General features: G+C 41.6%; 2 protein-coding genes across 2 annotated transcripts in view; one reads left to right on the forward strand and one right to left on the reverse strand.

Annotated features, from left to right (window-relative positions):
* The window catches only part of gckr (glucokinase (hexokinase 4) regulator), a 28,447-nt gene extending 14,302 nt beyond the window's left edge, over nucleotides 1-14,145 (reverse strand). The window contains exons 1-2 of the mRNA XM_059327796.1: nucleotides 13,941-14,145; nucleotides 1,960-2,159 (exon numbers count right to left, since the gene is read on the reverse strand). The gene's annotated coding sequence lies outside the window, so the exon portion shown is untranslated. The remainder of the gene's footprint in view (nucleotides 1-1,959; nucleotides 2,160-13,940) is intronic.
* Nucleotides 6,873-17,049, forward strand: xkr6a (XK, Kell blood group complex subunit-related family, member 6a). Its single transcript, XM_059327798.1, has 4 exons — nucleotides 6,873-7,580; nucleotides 13,922-14,118; nucleotides 14,742-15,159; nucleotides 15,876-17,049. The coding sequence occupies exons 1-4, from the start codon at nucleotides 6,994-6,996 to the stop codon at nucleotides 16,378-16,380; spliced, it is 1,707 nt and encodes a 568-aa protein (XP_059183781.1). The 5' UTR covers nucleotides 6,873-6,993; the 3' UTR covers nucleotides 16,381-17,049.
* Nucleotides 17,050-18,524: the final 1,475 nt, after the last annotated feature.

An 18,524-nucleotide genomic window follows, 5' to 3' on the forward strand; every position in this document is an offset into this window, starting at 1 on the left:
TTTGAAAAAAACAACCAATTCAACAGAGAAGTGACATAATGGAAAGCTTCTAAATATAAAAAGGTAATCACCAGCCAATATCAGTAGATATAAGACAAAATTAAAGTCTCTTTTTCATGCATTTAATCCAAAACTAAACCAGTTTTCAGCCAGAAAACTCCCACAAAAAAGAGATGATGAAGAAGTAGGGACAATGAATATTTGCAGCCTTGAAGAACTTTTTTCACTTTTTTGGACTTCTGCCGAAATCTAACAACCTTTTGCATCTCGGTTTCTGTGTTTCCTTTGAAAAACAACCAATTCAACAGAAAAGTGATGTAATGGAAAGTTTTAAAATATAAAAAGGTAAACATCAGCCAATATCAGTAAATATAAGACAGAATAAAAGTATATTTTTCAAGCATTTAAACTTAAACCAAACCAGTTTTCAGCCAGAATACCACTTTTTCCTCACACAAACAGATAATTTCCTTTGAAAAACAACCAATTCAACAGAGAAATGACATGACGGAAAACTTCTAAATATAAAAAGGTAATCATCAGCCTTTTTTTCAAGCTTTTAAAACCAAAACTAAATCAGTTTTCAGCCAGAAAAGCCATTATTCCCCCACACAAACAGACGATGAAAGGGCAGAGACAATGAATATTTGCTGCTTTGAAGAACTTCTGTCCCTTGTTTGGACTTCTGCAGAAATCTAACAACCTTTTTGTGTCTCAGTTTCTGTGTTTCCTTTGAAAAACAACCAATTCAACAGAGAAGTGACATAATGGAAAGTTCCTAAATATAAAAAGGTAATCATCAGCCAATATCAGTAGATATAAGAGAAAATTAAATTCTCTTTTTCATGCATTTAAGCCAAAACTAAACCAGTTTTCAGCCAGAAAACTCCCACAAAAAAGAGATGATGAAGCAGATACAATGAATATTTGCAGCCTTGAAGAACTTTTTTCACTTTTTTGGACTTCTGCAGAAATCTATCAACCTTTTGCATCTCGGTTTCTGTGTTTCCTTTGAAAAACAACCAATTCAACAGAGAAGTGATGTAATGGAAAGTTTTAAAATATAAAAAGGTAAACATCAGCCAATATCAGTAAATATAAGACAGAAAAAAAGTCTATTTTTCAAGCATTTAAACCAAAACCAAACCAGTATTTTGCCACAAAACCAATTTTTCCAACAGATAATTTCCTTTGAAAAACAACAAATTCAACAGAGAAGTGACATAATGGAAAACTTCTAAATATAAAAAAGGTAATCATCAGCCTTTTTTCAAGCTTTTAAAACCAAAACTAAATCTTTTCAGCCAGAAAAGCCATTATTCCCCCACACAAACAGACGATGAAAGGGCAGAGACAATGAATATTTACAGCTTTGAAGAACTTCTGTCCCTTGTTTGGACTTCTGCAGAAATCTAACAACCTTTTTGTATCTCAGTTTCTGTGTTTCCTTTGAAGAACAACCAATTTAACAGAGAAGTGACATAATGGAAAGCTTCTAAATATAAAAAGGTAATCTCAGCCAATATCAGTAGATATAAGACCAAATTAAAGTCTCTTTTTCATGCATTTAAACCAAAACTAAACAAATTTTCAGCCAGAATACTCCCACAAAAAAGAGATGATGAAGAAGTAGGGACAATGAATATTTGCAGCCTTGAAGAACTTTTTTCCCTTGTTTGGACTTCTGCAGAAATCTAACAACCTTTTGCATCTCAGTTTTTGTGTTTCCTTTGAAATTAAAGGCTTTTTTCAAGCCTTTTAACCAAAACTAAACCAAATTTCAGCCTAAAAACCTTTTTTTCCACACAAAAAAACAGCCTTCTGACATCTTTCCCTTGTTTGGACTTCTGCAGAAATCTAACAACCTTTTTGTATCTCAGTTTCTGTGTTCCCTTTGAAAAACAACCAATTCAACCTGTTTTCATCGCAGCTCTCCATAAATAATAAATTCCAGCTGACCTGCGTGGCCCTTTGCGTCCCGCCTGCTGCAGCGCTGCTCTGCACAACGACCTTGGCACCAAACCATGAAATGTCCTTCGATTCACAGCGAGCTTGCTTCACGCTCAGCTTTGCTCCTAATTCTTGACAAATCTGCCCCCGAAAGGAGCAGGAAAGCCATCATCGCTTAAGTGGTTCTTCTCCTAATCAGTCAGAAAACCCTGGAAGAGAGCAGACAGTGAAGGTGTTCCCAAACATCTCTTGGTTTTAAATTCAGCTCAAAGAAGCTCGAACAGTATGAAAGATTCTGCCAATGCATTTAAATGGCCACACATCAATTTCCATTGAGAAAAGCTATAAATGTGTCTCTGTGAGTGGAATAAAAATGAACATGCAGTGACATGACATGGCTGTATAATTAGTTTTAGTGTACAGTCACATATTCTGCTGCACAACATGTTTTTAATCCCTCTTTATGAAATATCGACTCTTTTAAAGACTCCAATCAGCAGATGATGCATGATAAAGTTTAATTAGTCCCAAACATAACACTAATTGAACAATAAACACAGTCTGTGTGAGTGCGTTACATTTACCCAGTAATAATACATCTGGGATGAAGGTAAATTATATTATCAGATTAAAAAATAATTAGTAGGGGAATTAATCTAGATTTTTTTTTTTAAATGTGCTATTAAATTATAGATAATAGTAATTTATTTGACCAATTCTAAATGCTGAATAATAATAATAATAATAATAATAATAATAATAATAATAATAATAATAATAATAGACAAAAAAATAAATAAAATAAAATAAAATAATAATAATAATTTTTATTTGTAAGGCGCTTTACATTTTAAATAAAATCTCTTCTCTCAGGAGTTATAATTATCTGGGGTTTTTTATTATTATTTTTGATGATGATTTAATGATCATGACTTTTTCCCCCTTATATTTTGTATTAATGTGAGTGTTTTTTTTCTTTAGATAGAATCATCTAATTGAAAAAATAAAATTACAGTAAATAAATAATAATAATAATGTCAAAAAAAGAATAAATAAATAAGTAAATAAAAAACGAATAATACATTAATAAAAATCAATAAATATCATTCCATCACCTAAATTAAAAATATTTTTAAAAATATATTCAACTCCAAATCCCATCTCTGCTGCTGCTGCCATGACTGTTTTCTCCTGCAAGATAGATTAAAGATTAAAATTTCCAGATTTTCTCAACATTTCAAAGTAATCTGACCTGACTGTGAAGACAAATATGTATCAAAGGTTCAGGAAGAACATGGAGCTGTATATTTATAATATTTAAACGTAATGAAGAAAAGAAACAATGATTTTTCAACTTTTTTAGCTGCTGGGTCCTCATGTTTCCCTGCTGTCAGACTGTGTTTAGAGGTTGATGTAGTCTGTCTCCTCCCTACTGTGTTCACATTATCTTCAGCTGTAGCTTCTCTGCTCAGAGCCACAAAAAGCTCCAGTTAACCTTTTCTTTTGGTTGTAGATTTTCCCCAACCTTGTTTTCATTGTGCTCTTGTTCATGTGTTGGTGAAAAGCTCCTCGATGATGCAGCAGAGTTTGATAATAAACTGAAGCTCTGGACACATTTGTGCACATTCTTATCACTTTGTCCTCAGATAAAACTCTCATTTTGTGCTTTTCTGATTCAAATCGACCCAGAAAAAGATCATTGTTTGGATCTTTTGAGGTTTACTGCTGATCGAGGACCAACACAACCAAATCAGCAGCACACAGGAAAAATCTGATCTTGAGTTAAATGGCATTTTCGCTAATTAATTTGGGGGAAAAAAACCTATTGTACAATGTAGACTCTAGGTGCAGAGAAGATTTTCACTGCACATGTCATTTTTTACATTATTTTTATAATTTCAGAAGTTTTCCTATCCAATGCTGTTGTCCAGAAATTGTAATTTTGGGGGATTTTAATGTTTCTCTTGGATTGTAGATGTGACACCCTGATTTAAAGGATTTGTTTTATTGATTTATGACAAGCTGAAGTAATTTATTGACAATCACACCATGCATTTACCCTAATTTGTTGCTGACACATGATTCTGCAGCTGCAGAGGTCATATTTCTCTGCATTATTGACACAGGACGCTTTCGATCTCAAGTTATTTTTGCTAATTAATTTTGGGGAAAATAGCCTTTTGCATAGTGGAGACTGCAGGTGCAGGGAAGATTTTGAGAAGAGTGGCTACAAGGTTCGATTTTCCAATAATATTCAAATAGTTTCCAGTGAATATCAATGTTCAAAGTTTCATTTTCTTAAAATAACTATTTCCCATAACTATGTCTCTTTATATCTTAATGTACATCCATGTATTACCCAATATAGACTTTGTATATTAACACTACGCAAGAGTATTACACCTCATTGTACATCCCGCTTTCACACACAACCTCATTTGGCCATAATTGAAAAAATCTACTTAATCTCCCACTATATGAAAAGATACTTCCTACGGGAACTGCACTAGTTTTTATAATTTCAGAAGTTCTCCTTGCAATACCATCGCCAGAAATTGAGCAAGAGCTTAAAAATGATTTTAATTTGTTTCCCTTGGATTGTAGATGTCACACAATGTGCAACCCTGACTTAAAGGATTATTTTTTTTATTTTATGACTAGCTGAAGTAATTTATTGACAATAGCTCCATGCATTTACCCCAGTTTGTTGCTGACACATGATTCTGCAGCTGTAGAGGTCATATCTCTCTGCATTATTGACACAGGAAGCATTTGGTCTCAAGTCATCTGGCATTTTTGCTAATTAATTTGGGGAAAAAATAGCATTTTGCATCGTGGAGACTGCGGCTGCAGATTTGAAGATCTCTGCACATGTCATTTTTTAACATTATTTTCATAATTTCAGAAGTTTTCCTTGCAAAACCATTGTCCAGAAATTGAGCAAGAGTTCAAGCACCATGCATTTACCCCAGTTTGTTGCTGACACATGCTTTTGCAGCTGCTCAGGTACATGTTTCTCTGCATTGATTTAGTGTAATTATCCTGAAGTCCAGAGAGGTAAAAAAAAAAAAAAAAAAGTCCAGACTGACTGAATAACTCCACCGTTGTTGTCACTCAGTCTCATTGTCTCCAACACATGCACACATACAACCATCGACTCTCGCTCCCCGTCCTTCAGCCGCACAGCCGTGGTCGTCATGACAACAGAGAGGCTAATCTCCAGTGGACAGAGAGAGAGAAAGAGGGAGAGAGAGAGAGAGAGACAGAGAGAGAGAGAGAGAGAGAAAGTGCAAGTGCTTGCAGAGAAACGTGCTTCTGAGAACGAGGAGCAAGTGCATGTGCGAGATGAAGATAATGCAGTGCATGCTTGCATATTTCTGAGTGTGTGTGCATTAAGGAAAAAAATAAATGAGCCGTGCATGTGTGTGTTTATGTGTGTGTGAGAGAGAGAGATTAAGAGAGAGAGAGAGATTCTTTTGAAAGGGCAGGTGAGCATGCACGTGTTTGTGATGCAGCCTGTGAGGAATCATGATTGAGGAAGAAAATATTCCTTTATAATGCAAACAATTTTTACATTTATCTGCTGCATCCCTCACTTTCCATCATTGGTTTCCTTAATGTTTTCCTCCTCCTGACCTCCATTATACTAAAAAAAAATCCTTATATCGTCCCTCTAAAAGACTTAATACTGCTTATTACTCCCTTTCCTTCCCTGCCTCCTCCACTAAATCATCTTTGCTTCTCTCTTCATTTCTTTTTTGTGGCTTTATCCCTCAAAAACGTGTCTTTTTTTCCCCCTCTTCTGTTTCTGACACACCCTTTTCTTCACTAAATCTTCCAGTCATCCTCTCTGCTGAATTCTCCCTGTCACTCTTTTCATCCTTTGAATCATCTTTCGCTCTTTCAAAACACTCCCTTTCATCCCTCCTCTAATTCCTAAATCCATCCCTCAGCTTTCCAGCTCTCCACTCCTCTCTCTCACACACACACAAACACACACACTTGCACAGTGTCCATCCCAGTTTCTCACATTCCTAAATCCTCGCCTCTATATCTCCATGCTTGCCTTGCAGGGATCACACACACACACACACAGCCACATATGTTATGGCTGATTAGGCTGGCGGAGCCACAGGGCAGCCAGCCCGAGAAGGGAATGATGGAGGGATGGATGAGGGAGGAAAAGGGGGACGTGGGAAGTGCAGAGAGAGCAATGGATGGAGGGGGAATGTTGGGATGGGTCGAGGAAATGATGATGATTGATGGAGAGATGAATGTCACACGGCGGTAATCTCATTTTTCCTCCCTCTTCTAGGAAACAGGCTGGAAAACAATCACCCCTGTTCCTATATACAGCAAGCAAGAACCCTAACATTTGATGCGCGTGCATGTGTGCGCGTACCCGTGTGCAGATGTGAATTTCGAGGGGTTGAGGTTGTCATCCGGTAGAGGGCGGAGTGAGAGAGAGTGAGGGAGAGAGAGGGAGAAAGTGAAGAAGCTGGAGCTGCAGAGGGCTGGAGCTGCGGAACGGAGCGGAGCGGATCAGGGCTGCAGCGGATGCCGGGTACCTGCAGCCTGACTGCGGGTGGGACGAGAGGCAGGAGTCGGGGGTCTGAACTGGGAGATTTGCACGAGTCGTGGTGTGAGAGAAAGTGTCCGGTGCGCGCCCACACACACACACATCCACACACACACACTCATACACACTCACACGTCTTAAGAACAGCGGGAGATGCATTACGTCATAGCCTCCTGTCGCCCTAGATGACCGCGCTCAGGACGGGATGATGCAGGGCTGCTGGACGAGGACGGGACCGGATTCCGCTGCTGCTCACGAGCGCCCGGTGGCGGTGTCCCGACCGCACGAGGAGAGAGAGGAAGAAGAAGGGGGGCCGCCGTCGCGCGGCCGCTGGCTCTGATGGCTCCGGAGAGGCACGGGGACAGCAGGTATCTGGGAAGTGACGTGGTATCCGCGCCCCGCGAGAAAGCACAACGGTGCGTTTGTCGTGCATTTCGCAGGAGGGCAGGAGCGGGAAGGGGAACATGGCCGCGCAGTCGGACGGCGGTAAAGCCGGGGTCGGGTGCGGCGGCGGCGGATTCGCGCAGCTGTACGACGTTGACGCCGAGGAGCCGCTGGACTCCGCCGCGATCCACATCTGCCAGTGCTGCCGCTCCTCCGCCTGCTACTGGGGCTGCCGCTCAGCCTGCCTCGGCTCTCTGCTCGGCGGGGGCCAGCCCGCCGGAGGGCTCGGCATCCGGGAGACCCACTGCCCGCCCCGGGAGCAGCTGTGGCTGGACTGCCTCTGGATCATCCTCGCCCTCCTCGTCTTCTTCTGGGACGTTGGCACGGACCTGTGCCTGGCCAGGGAGTACTACCAGAGGCAGGACTACCTTTGGTTCGGCCTCACTCTCTTCTTCGTGCTGGTGCCGTCCGTGCTGGTGCAGATTCTGAGTTTCCGCTGGTTTGTGCAGGACTACACCGGCGGGGGGCTCGGGGAGGTGGAGGGGCTGACCAAGAAGGGCGCGGTGGCTCTGGGGTGCCTGTACCCCGGCAGGGACCGCCTGCAGCTGGCCACCATCTGGCTGTGGCAGGCCACCATACACATCCTGCAGCTGGGACAAGTGTGGAGGTACAACAACACACACCTGATCCTGAACTCATTCCCCTCCATCTCCCTCTTTCCTCACACACACACACACACACACACACACACACACACACACACACACACTTAGCGTTACTAATGGGGAGAGTGGCGTGTCTACTCAGTGCAGCTAGAAGAAAGCGAAGGCTGCTTCACTCTGACAGGCAGGAGAGGAGGAACAAGAGGAGGACAGGGAAAGGCTCTCTGTGACCTCCCAAGCGCTTCAGTTACTATCTGGGACTGAAAGACAGATATTAAGAGAGACAGTCAGAAAGGCAGAGAGGGGGACACAGAGAGACAGACACAGAGACAGTCTCAGACTAGAGTAACTTTGAGTTTTTGGGTCACCTTTTCTGCAACTCATACTTGTTGGAAAAGGCCAAAATCATGGCTGAAAAGAGGAAATTTACTAAACTAACTACAGTGTTACTACAATAAGTCTTCACACACTCTATACTGCTTAATGATTAATTTAAAGTAACATGTAAGACACGTCCACAGTGAGTTTTTGGAGCCTGAAATGCTGTCCATGGTGCTGAAACTAGAATCAGCACCATGGACAGCGTTTCAGCTGGGGTTCCACTACAGAGAAGTCAGGACTGACTGTGTGTGTGTGTGTGTGTGTGTGTGTGTGTGTGTGTGTGTGTGTGTGTGTGTGTGTGTGTGTGTGTGTGAGACCAGTGGAAAAACGGTGTCACGGCCCTTCCCATGAGTGTCAGCAGGCATGTAGAGTACAAAGAGGAAAAGCATCTGCGCTTCTGGCAACACATTTCTCTTTCTATCTCTATCTCTATATCTCTCTCTCTCACACACACACACACACACACGCGCGCGCGCGCACACTGCACAGTTGGACAAGAGTAGGTGCTAATTGTAGTGCTAAAAGCACTGGCGGGAAAAACAGAAACACACATGGACTCCTTTTGCTCCTATACACACACATGCATCTTTTTTATTGCCACTGTTTGCTCTGCTCTGTGCTTATTTCTTGTGTGTGCAGCTCTGAAGTAGTAGCAGGGGTGCGCTAGCCTCCTAGCCTGCAAGGACAGCGTTCACTCTCTCCATGAAGACTCCTTAATGGTGTCCATTTGCCTCTGGGCGGCTAGCAGGGAGAGTAGAGAGTGTGTGTGTGTGTGTGTGTTTACATCCTGCTGTGCTCTTCTGCTTCAGCCTCTCTCTGTGTGAGGTTGTAGAGTTAAATTAACCCTCACAAATGCACACACACATCCCTCCTCTACCTCCATGCACCCCACCCAGAATTCACCACCCCCCCCCTCCGCCTGCAGAATGGACTCTCCCCCCGGAGGAAGTGGAGGGGTAGGAGAAGGCGGAAGAAGAAGAAGTCGAAGAAGTAGAAGAAGAAGGGAGTGGGGATGTTTGTGGCTGAGGAAATGGTACGGCCTGATTGAGACAGATCGCTTAGAGATGGGGAGAAGGAGGGGTGGGGAAGGAACAGGAGAAGGAGGAGGAGGAGGAGGAAAAGGTTGCACATACACAACGGGTAAACGGGGGGGAGGGGAGTAGAAGAGCGCGAAAGCAGAGTGGGAAAAGGAGGAGTGAGAGTGGTGGGGGTAGGGTGGAGGAGAGGAAGATCTACTGTATTCGCCACATATGGTTTCTGAAACCACTTCCCTCCATGTTTGAGACATTAATTGGCCGCCACGCTGCACAGAAAAGCCCCGATCCTTAACCTGAACGTACAAAATCAGGACTTCCTGTGTTCTAGATGTTAAAATAGACAAACAGACGATGCTGGTTAGTCATCCTTGATTGCTCTTGAGTCAAGGACAAACAGCATTTTGTGCCTTATTTTAAAGCTGAAGCCATTTGTTTGGCTTTAAATGATTTGTTTTAAAAGCATGGACAGGCTGTACTGCCCTACAAAGCCTCACTGCACTAACTACATTTTTGGACGAAATTGAGTCATAACTAAAAATGAACTCCTTGATGTCTGTTTTATCTTGTGACAAAGTTTTCAATTTTGCTTTATTTCAGAGAAATAATCATATGAAATTGCAGTAACCGCAGTTTTATTTGACTGTGAGACAGTATAGTCTTGTATTTCTTCATTGTGTTGAATAGTGAAGACAAGAAATGATACATTTATTTGATGAGATAAAATTAAAATATTAAGATTAAAATATAACATTACCTTATAATATTAAGTCTAAAATAGATAAATCTCCGAAGAGAGTTGTTTTTAAATACTTTTAAACACCTGTGTTTATTCACTGAAAACAAAATATAAAAGCTGAAAGAAGACAACAGTGTGTAACTGAGTGCAGTAACTAAATTTTTGGGGTCAAAGGTCAAATAAATTGCCATGATTTGAGTGTCATATCACTTACCTACCTATAACTAATTTGGCTGGCCAGTTAAAAAACACTAGATATAACTTTAAAGCAGTTTTTCTCAGTTTTACCCTTTGCATAGTAACTGCAGTTAGACTTTGTAGGGCAGAATATAGGAAAGATAGGATCAATCAGAACATGTAGAAGGATGTCAAGGTGGATTATTTTCACTCTTTTGTGTAAATTTAAGAGCATGTGTGGTATCTGTATAAGGGGAAATATGGAGAAAACACAGAGCAATGCACTGAAAAAACTCTAGAAATTGCCTTCTATATAACCATGAACCCATGTCTTGTGCCAAGTTAGGGAAGGATAAAGAGCTCTCAGGCAGCAGAAACTGACTGAACTGTCCTTGAAATTATGAAATAAACTGAATTTAGAGACACTCAGATTAACTTTATGCACTAATTTCACATACATGAGGCAATACCTGGACATTCTGTCCTATCTAAAGAATCGACAGAGGGACAAACATTATCAGTCCAATGTGGAAATTACCTGAAAAGCATCAAAGTGTTGAATCTTTGATTTAGCAATGAAGGAGTGGGTGATGGAGCAGCTGATGGCTAACTGATCTATATCTGGTGCTAAGCTGGACTGAGCTCAGCTGATAGACAGATAGCTGGAGTCTTTCTACGTGTCAGAAGGTCGGCAGGGTTTCCCCTCTGAATAAACAGCTTCTGGCTCTCAGAAATCCAGGTTCAAGGCTCAGGGTTCAAGGTTTCTTGTTGTTTTTCAAACAGGGAATGCAGCAATCCAAAAGGTCAAGAGAGAAAAAAAACAGGACACCCTTACAGTTTCTGAGGACGTTAGAACAAACAGTCACAGAAAGGCATCTTTATAACACTTCAAACAACCAGATGAAAAAGGGAAATACAGCCATAATACAGCCCCCATTTGTACTCCAGCTTAAAGTGATTAAAATCCAACCGATGTTCTCTTCATCTTGGTGCTTTTGGATGGTTGCTGCAGGTACTAAACTATTTCTGGAGTGTTTTGTTCGACCCTTAGAGGTCAGAAAGGAGCTGGGATTCAGCATGTTCAGGGTGGAAACAGTCCTAGAAGATCGAGCTGAGTTTACGCCTGCAAGAGTCTGACTTGAGCAAACTTGGAGCTGTTGAAAAGCTCTGTAGCAGTGAGCTGGGCAAACTGAGAGAATTCTGCAAGCTGCTGTGCAGAGCTTCAACCCGAGCATTGAGTGGTGCCTTCAAGGTGATCTTTCAATCAGGAGAGCAGGGTAAATGTTGCAATAAGAGTCCTCTGTGTGCATAAACCGCTCTATATATGCTTGTTGGGAGGCGTTCCATGGGGTGCATGCATCTAAAATGCTAATTATTTTCACTGTTTATCCATTATTTTTAGCTAATTATTTTAACTATTTATCCATTATTTTTTAGCTAATATTTTGACTGTTCAGTCAGTACTTTTAGCTGAATAGTTCAACATTTACCTAATAATTTAAGCATTTATTTAACTGTTTATCCTTTACTTTTAGCTTATTATTTAGTACTGTTTAGTGAGTACTTTTAACTACATTTTTTTATTACTTAAAGCTAATTATTTTCACTGTCCAGTGAATTTTAAGCTAATTATTTTTGCCTGTTTGTGCATAGGCCACTCCGTATATGCTTGTTGGGAGGCATTCCATGGGGTACATGCATCTAAAATGCTAATTATTGTAACTGTTTATCCATTATTTTCAGCTTATAATTTTAACTTTTTATCCCTTTTTTATCTTATTGTTTTATCTATTTATCCATTATTTTTTAGCTAATATTTTGACTGTTCAGTCAGTACTTTTAGCGAAATATTTCAACATTTACCTAATAATTTAGGCATTTATTTAACTGTTTATCCTTTACTTTTAGCTTATTATTTAGTACTGTTTAGTGAGTACTTTTAACTGTTCAGTCAGTATTTTTAGCTAATTATTTTTCACTGTTTGTGCATAGGCCGCTCCATATATGCATGTTGTGAGGCGTTCCACTGGGAACATGCATCTAAAATGCTGCAGGATGAGCAGGTTATGAGAGCTCCTCTCTCCAGGTTTTTCCAGGAGCACAAGATCATCTTAGTTTCAGGTGTTGGACAAGTTCTTTGGCTAGAATCCAGTGCACATTGTAGGTTGTCCAAGAGTTTTTGAGCGTGCAGAAACGTCCTTCTTTCCTCACTGAATCATTTACTAACCATTAATTGACTGCCTGTGTGTCTGCGCATGCCCAGGATCTGCATACAGTCTGAGAGAGGCTGTCTAACATACAACTGGCGTGCTTTCACACGCAGACACATTCCTATGCATGGTGCATTATTTATGTTTTGTGAATTAAGCTGGTATTTTTCAAACCAGATGGCTGTAATAGCTGTATATGCAGAATCATGCATTATGCACACATGCACACACACATATACGCACACGCGATGACACCCACCCAGCACATCTGCATACATGTTCACATACACATACATGCATCCACACACACGTACACACATGCACACACACTGAGTGCCCTCAGGCATTGTAACTGGAATCACTGCCTACATCCCACCCACATGTACTGAACTCTCTCACATCCACAAATCCACTCAGTACGTATGGATCAGAATTATGTCACAGCTGTTCGTTCATTAAGAGCTGCTACCAACAACCAGACCAGAAAAAAAGCTAAAAATAATTCACTGAGGCTATTTTTATGTTTGTTAAGTCATAATTATCTGGGTTCCAAGTACAAATATTGACTATTTTCATCGTTGGTCAATCTGTTCATTCTTTTCCTGATTATAGTGAAAATGGCTGCTATAATTTATAGGTGAACATAGAGAAATTACTTTTTTATACCCAACCAACAAACCAAACAAAAGATAGAAAGTTGCCATTATATACAATAAGGTAAAGCAAATGTTTGCAGCCTGTTTACCATCAAAGTAGCAGCCACTTCATTTGTATTAGTGGATGAATTGATTTATAGTTTTAATTCTAATGTGCATTGCTGTTTTTTTTAATGCACTGGTCAATTTTGAGGTTTTGAGCTATTTTTTCCTCCCATAACATGTTTTCTTTCAGAATAGTGGAAAGAAAACATCCAAAACAAACATTTCTGTATATATTTTTTACTATATTTTCCTCCTAAAGCTCCCACTCTCCTTCACAATATTATGTGTTTTACATGTTCTATATGAATTACATTCAATATTTTGTCTTCAAATAGTAATTTCAATTAAGAAAACCTCATGAAAACCTTTAAAGGCTGTTTTCTCAAGTTGAGTTTTTTCTCATAAATCTCGACTTCAGCTCCACTTACAGACACCAAACTGAAATTTTATTGAAATGAGTATTTTCAGAGTTTTTGAATCTAATATATCACAAACGTATCCAATGTGCAGATTTATGTCCTGGAAATAAATGCAAATTAGCTCATATTGAATTAGTGAACACCTCATTTGCATATCTAAACATAATATCTCAGAAATGTTGTAATGCAAAACATCCAGAACAAACATCTGGGACTATATTTAGTAGATTTCTCCTAAATTTCTACAATATTATGTGTTTTACATGTTCAATATTTCAATATTTTCTATTCAAATAGTCATTGCCACTATAAATGTATAAAAACCTTTAAAGGCCGTTTTCTCAAAATTATTTTTTTCTCATGAATCTTAACTTCAGCTCCACTTACAGACACCAAACTGACCAGTTTTATTCAAACTAGATTCAATCATTCAGACTCTGGTTTATGCAACATTTAGTTCATAAAAACATGATGAAAATAGATTTTTTTGGTCCTGGAAATATATGCAAATTAGTGCATTTTTAATGAGTTAACGCCTCATTTGCATATCTAAACATACAATTATAGAAAACTTGTGATGCAAAAAAATATTGTCTTAATGTGAATAACAAACAAGGGAAGTTTCACGGTGATATCTATACGTTTAAAAAATGCCCCTATTGACCTGTGGTGTCTCCACTAACAGGTACATCAGGACTCTGTACCTGGGCATCATGTCCCGCCGGCAGAAGGAGCACCAGCGGCGCTGGTACTGGGCCATGATGTTCGAGTACGCCGACGTCAACATGCTGCGGCTGCTGGAGACCTTCCTGGAGTCGGCGCCTCAGCTGGTCCTGCAGCTCTGCATCATGATCCAGGAGAACCGAGCCGAGACGCTGCAGTGTGAGTGGATGGAGCGACTGCAGCCAGAGAAACCACCGACTACCTGCCACATTAACAAACATAACACCATGTTTTCATGTAGCCCACAAAGCACATCCAAATCAACAGCTGCACAAACAGTAATTAGCAATTTGCCCACATAATGCTCAGTAATTTGTGGCTGCAGATGGTGCCGCGTTTGGGTTTTTCACTGTGTGTTTTTTTGTTCAGGTAGTTCTAGAAAGAAAGAAAAGCACAATCACAGGTGTCCGGGGGAGTGTGCCAGCCAGAGTCCATCAGCCTCCTCTTCCTTATTCATCCAGGATGAATGCATCATCTAGGCGGCCACCCACTGGTGTTATTCATCCCGACCACTCTGGAGTTTTGGGACAAATTCTACCTTAATGCAAATATGTGACTAGCACAGAGGGTGGAAGCACACAGCAGCTGGGACGTTAAAAATAACTCTTCCACATCTAATTTCACCATTAAGCGTCATTACCAAATGTTGTGCTCGTGTCACACACTACTCCTTATCTAAGGACGTGCCTACATTATTACACTTACATTGACTCATCATGATTTGTGCTGATTCACTCATCACCACACACCTCTGCTCTCTCTCTCTCTCTCTCTCTCTGCAGGCATCTCGTCCCTGGGCTCCCTCCTGTCTCTCGCCTGGGTCCTGGCCTCCTACCACAAACTCCTGCGTGATTCTCGTGACGACCAGCGCAGCATGAGCTACCGCGGGGCGTTGCTGCACCTCTTCTGGCGCCTCTTCACCATCTCGTCCCGCGTCCTCTCGCTCGCCCTCTTCGCCTCCCTCTTCCACATCTACTTCGGCATCTTCGTGGTGATCCACTGGTGCGCCATGGCCTTCTGGGTGGTGCACGGCGGCACCGACTTCTGCATGTCCAAGTGGGAGGAGGTGCTCTTCAACATGGTGGTGGGGATCGTCTACATCTTCTGCTGGTTCAACGTGAAGGAGGGCCGGACGCGCTACAGGATGGTGGCGTACTACACCGTGGTGCTGGCCGAGAACACCTTCCTCACCGGCCTGTGGTCAGTTCAGTCAAGTTCATTAAAGCTCATTAAAACAGCAAGAATCACTCAGATAAACTCACATATTACCTGTTTATTCCAAATGTGTATTAATGATTCCATGCATGACTTAAAAGTGGTATAATTGTCAATATTTAGGTTGGTTTAGTCAGCAATTGCACTACGAGACCAACAAGCTATTTAAAGTGAAGCTGAAAGTTTAAACTATTTATCCTTTACTTTTAGCCAATTACTAGAACTTTTCCATCAGCACATTTAGCTAAATATAACAACTGTTTACCCATTCATTTCAGCATAATTGCAGATGTTTTTATGGGACTTATATATATATAGTTTTATTATATTTAAATTGTATCTTTTTATATGTTCATATTTGTATCCTATGTTTACATATTCAACTTCCAAAACAGTTCATTGAGCATATTTGTGGTTTTTATTGTCAATTGTAAATAATATAATTTTTCAACTCAGATTTCATGATTTTTGGGCTCAATACGTTGATAAAGTAGGTTAAAGTGAGAAAATAATTGTCAGATCATATAGGTGAGGAGAAAATGGATACCAAATATGGGCATAGTAAACATTTTTATGTGGTACGTGAAGGGCAAAATCAAAAGTAGTCAAAAACGGCCAAAATAGGCTCAGACCCCAGAGGGTTAATTACCTCAGACTCTTTTACATGTTGAGTGGTGACCGTGATGTCTCCCCCGCTGCAGGTACGCCTACCGTGACCCGGCGCTGACCGACTCCTACGCCGTGCCGGCGCTGTGCGGCGTCTACCTGACGTTCGCCGGCGGCGTCCTGGTCATGCTGCTGTACTACGGCTTCCTGCACCCGGCCACCGCCCACATGCAGCCGAGCCCCGCCTCCTCCTGCTGCGCCCAGCTGCTCTGGGGCCTCCCCCTGCCGCCGTCGGCCCCGCCCACCGCCCCGCCCACGCCGGCCCACATGGCCAAGTCGCAGACGGAGGAGGACGTGGCCGAGACGTGTCTCCCGGTCTTCCAGGTGAGGTCGGCGCCCATCACCTCCAAGCCCGAAGGCCCGCTGATTAAGATCGACATGCCCAGGAAGCGCTACCCGGCCTGGGATGCCCACTACGTAGACCGGCGCCTGCGGAGGACTATTAACATCCTGCAGTACATAACGCCGGGCGCCGTGGGCATCCGTTACCGTGACGGACCCCTGCTGTACGAACTGCTGCAGTACGAGTCCTCACTCTGACACACATCAGCACACAGAAGAGACATGAACGTTAACATGATGTTCAGATTTAGAGATGAGAAATACACAAAGTCACACTCGATGTAAGCACACAGACACAAAAGCAATCACACACTCACACACACACACACACACACACATTCCTTGCGGGCACCTCCGACCTGTGAGTCCCATGGCCATGACTCAACGAGCTGCTTCAGCGCGAGTCCATCTCCTGCTCTCCTTCTCTCTCTATCCTCCCTCTCCTCTGATCCCTCTTCTCCTTCTTCTGTCTTCATTGATTTAACATCACACACACGTTTTCGCTCTCCGCTGTGAAGAGAAAAAAAGATCAAAAGAAAAATGAGCGCAGTCTCACTTCCGGAGTCTTTAAAAACCACCGCATGCCGTTTACGTTGCGTCGCTCACACTCTCACGGGTTTCAGTAGAATTAAAAAGAAAGAAACAATCGTCACTTTTTAATAAAAAGGAGTTCGTGAACATGTTGTCGTTAGTCTAGTCTAAAGGTAGTGTATATATTTTCTATGTACAGAAGGGATGTTTTTTTAATGTACCGTTACGTTTGTGGTCGACTGGGGCAAAAATAAATCAGTTGGACGCGTCGGATATTGCAGAGCATGATGGGAAAGAAGGAGTATTGGCCTCTAATGCAAACAAATTAGGGAAATACACATTATCTAGAGTGAGATGACAAGATTTGTCTCTCTAAGTTGAAGAAAGAACAGATCTTATTATCCAACTCTCAATATTTCCCAAACTACCAAACTACTGTAATCCTTTAAGAAGGCTAACACTGGAGCATACGCTGAGTGAGGCGACAGTCTGCAGCATGACAAGTTTTTAAAGCTTAAAAATCATGCTTCTATTACCTGTCTGTTGTCTCCTGGTATGCTCAGGTGTTAACACAGAGCTAAAGATCTACTGAGGAGACGGAGGACTTTTAACGCTACAGTTCTTATTGCTAAACACGTACGCTTCACGTCAATGTGCCAATCTCTTTTACAAAGTCCAAAAAACTGTCAGATTAGGCGCGTTTCCATTAGGTACTTTTCCCTGAAGTGAGCCGCTATAGGTGTGGCTTGGGAGAGAGGATCAGCCCTATTTCACCGGTTAGCGGTTAGCGCTACTAACTAGTCGACTCTGATTGAGCGGTTGAGGCGATGACTTTGTGCGTGCATGATTCATTTGCAGACTGGACGCTGAGGGGTTAACATCTCCTGCTCTGACTGCAGCTGGGAGAGACTGCTGCAGGAGGACTGAGCCGCTTGTGAGTGCTTTGGGACGACGCTTGCTACTTGTTAAGAAGAGTAGGAAGGAGTCTCCAAAAGGCTCCAATAACACCAGAATAAACACCTTTCAAACATTTGCAGCATTACTTTAAACGCCAAAAAGCCTATGATCGTCTACCCTCAGAAAAAGCAGAAAAAAGTCAATATATTGAGTCCAGAAAAAAACTAGTGTGTCCATTTTGATATATCGAACGATAAGTCGATATAGTAATTATTGTGACAGGCCTAAACACTCACCAATTTCCTAAAAGTACTCAGTGGAAACACGCCTATTGAGTCAAACAGACACCAGTGGCACCATCATCTTAAAGACAAGCTCATGTTTTTAGTGTAACACAGCCTGCAGATGCTTTCAGTTTCACCAACATATGGTTACATCATAAAATCATAAACATAAAATCCTGTTTCTTTACCTTGCTAGACATGGAAAAAAAATAAAATTAAATAACAGAAATTGTCTCCAAATCTCCAACAGAAAGAGCAAAAATATTTCTGATCCATGTCTAGTACATTCTCCAGCGTGTGATGTCTTAATCATGTTGGTCCCACACTATCAGGGTGCTGCCACTGAAGCTGGTATAAAACAGTTTTGGACTTTAATCATCACAACCCTCTCAATGACTTGTCTCCTCCTGTCACGAGTCCAACATCAACTCCTCCAAAAGCCACCCACGGCTGAGCTGTGATGTATGGCTCATTATTTATTTTTTGGTTTGTTTATCCCTGTAATCCAAGCTGTTACATTGGCAGGCGACAACAAATGAGGCGAGAAATCAGTCATCGGGAACGTTTGCTCCTGGAATCGCGGAGGGGTCGGCGGGAGTGTTTGGAAGGCGGTGAAAGTGTTTTCCACAC

This window comes from Centropristis striata, chromosome 24 (assembly GCF_030273125.1).
Source record: "Centropristis striata isolate RG_2023a ecotype Rhode Island chromosome 24, C.striata_1.0, whole genome shotgun sequence".
Lineage (NCBI taxonomy): Eukaryota > Metazoa > Chordata > Actinopteri > Perciformes > Serranidae > Centropristis > Centropristis striata.

Excerpts from the sequence above, each read along its gene's own strand:
- xkr6a (XM_059327798.1), top strand. The coding sequence starts at position 6,994 with ATGGCCGCGCAGTCGGACGGCGGTAAAGCCGGGGTCGGGTGCGGCGGC. Across the intron at positions 14,119-14,741 it reads CCGAGCCGAGACGCTGCAGT|GCATCTCGTCCCTGGGCTCC; the intron begins GTGAGTGGATGG and ends CTCTCTCTGCAG. Across the intron at positions 15,160-15,875 it reads ACCTTCCTCACCGGCCTGTG|GTACGCCTACCGTGACCCGG; the intron begins GTCAGTTCAGTC and ends CCCCCGCTGCAG.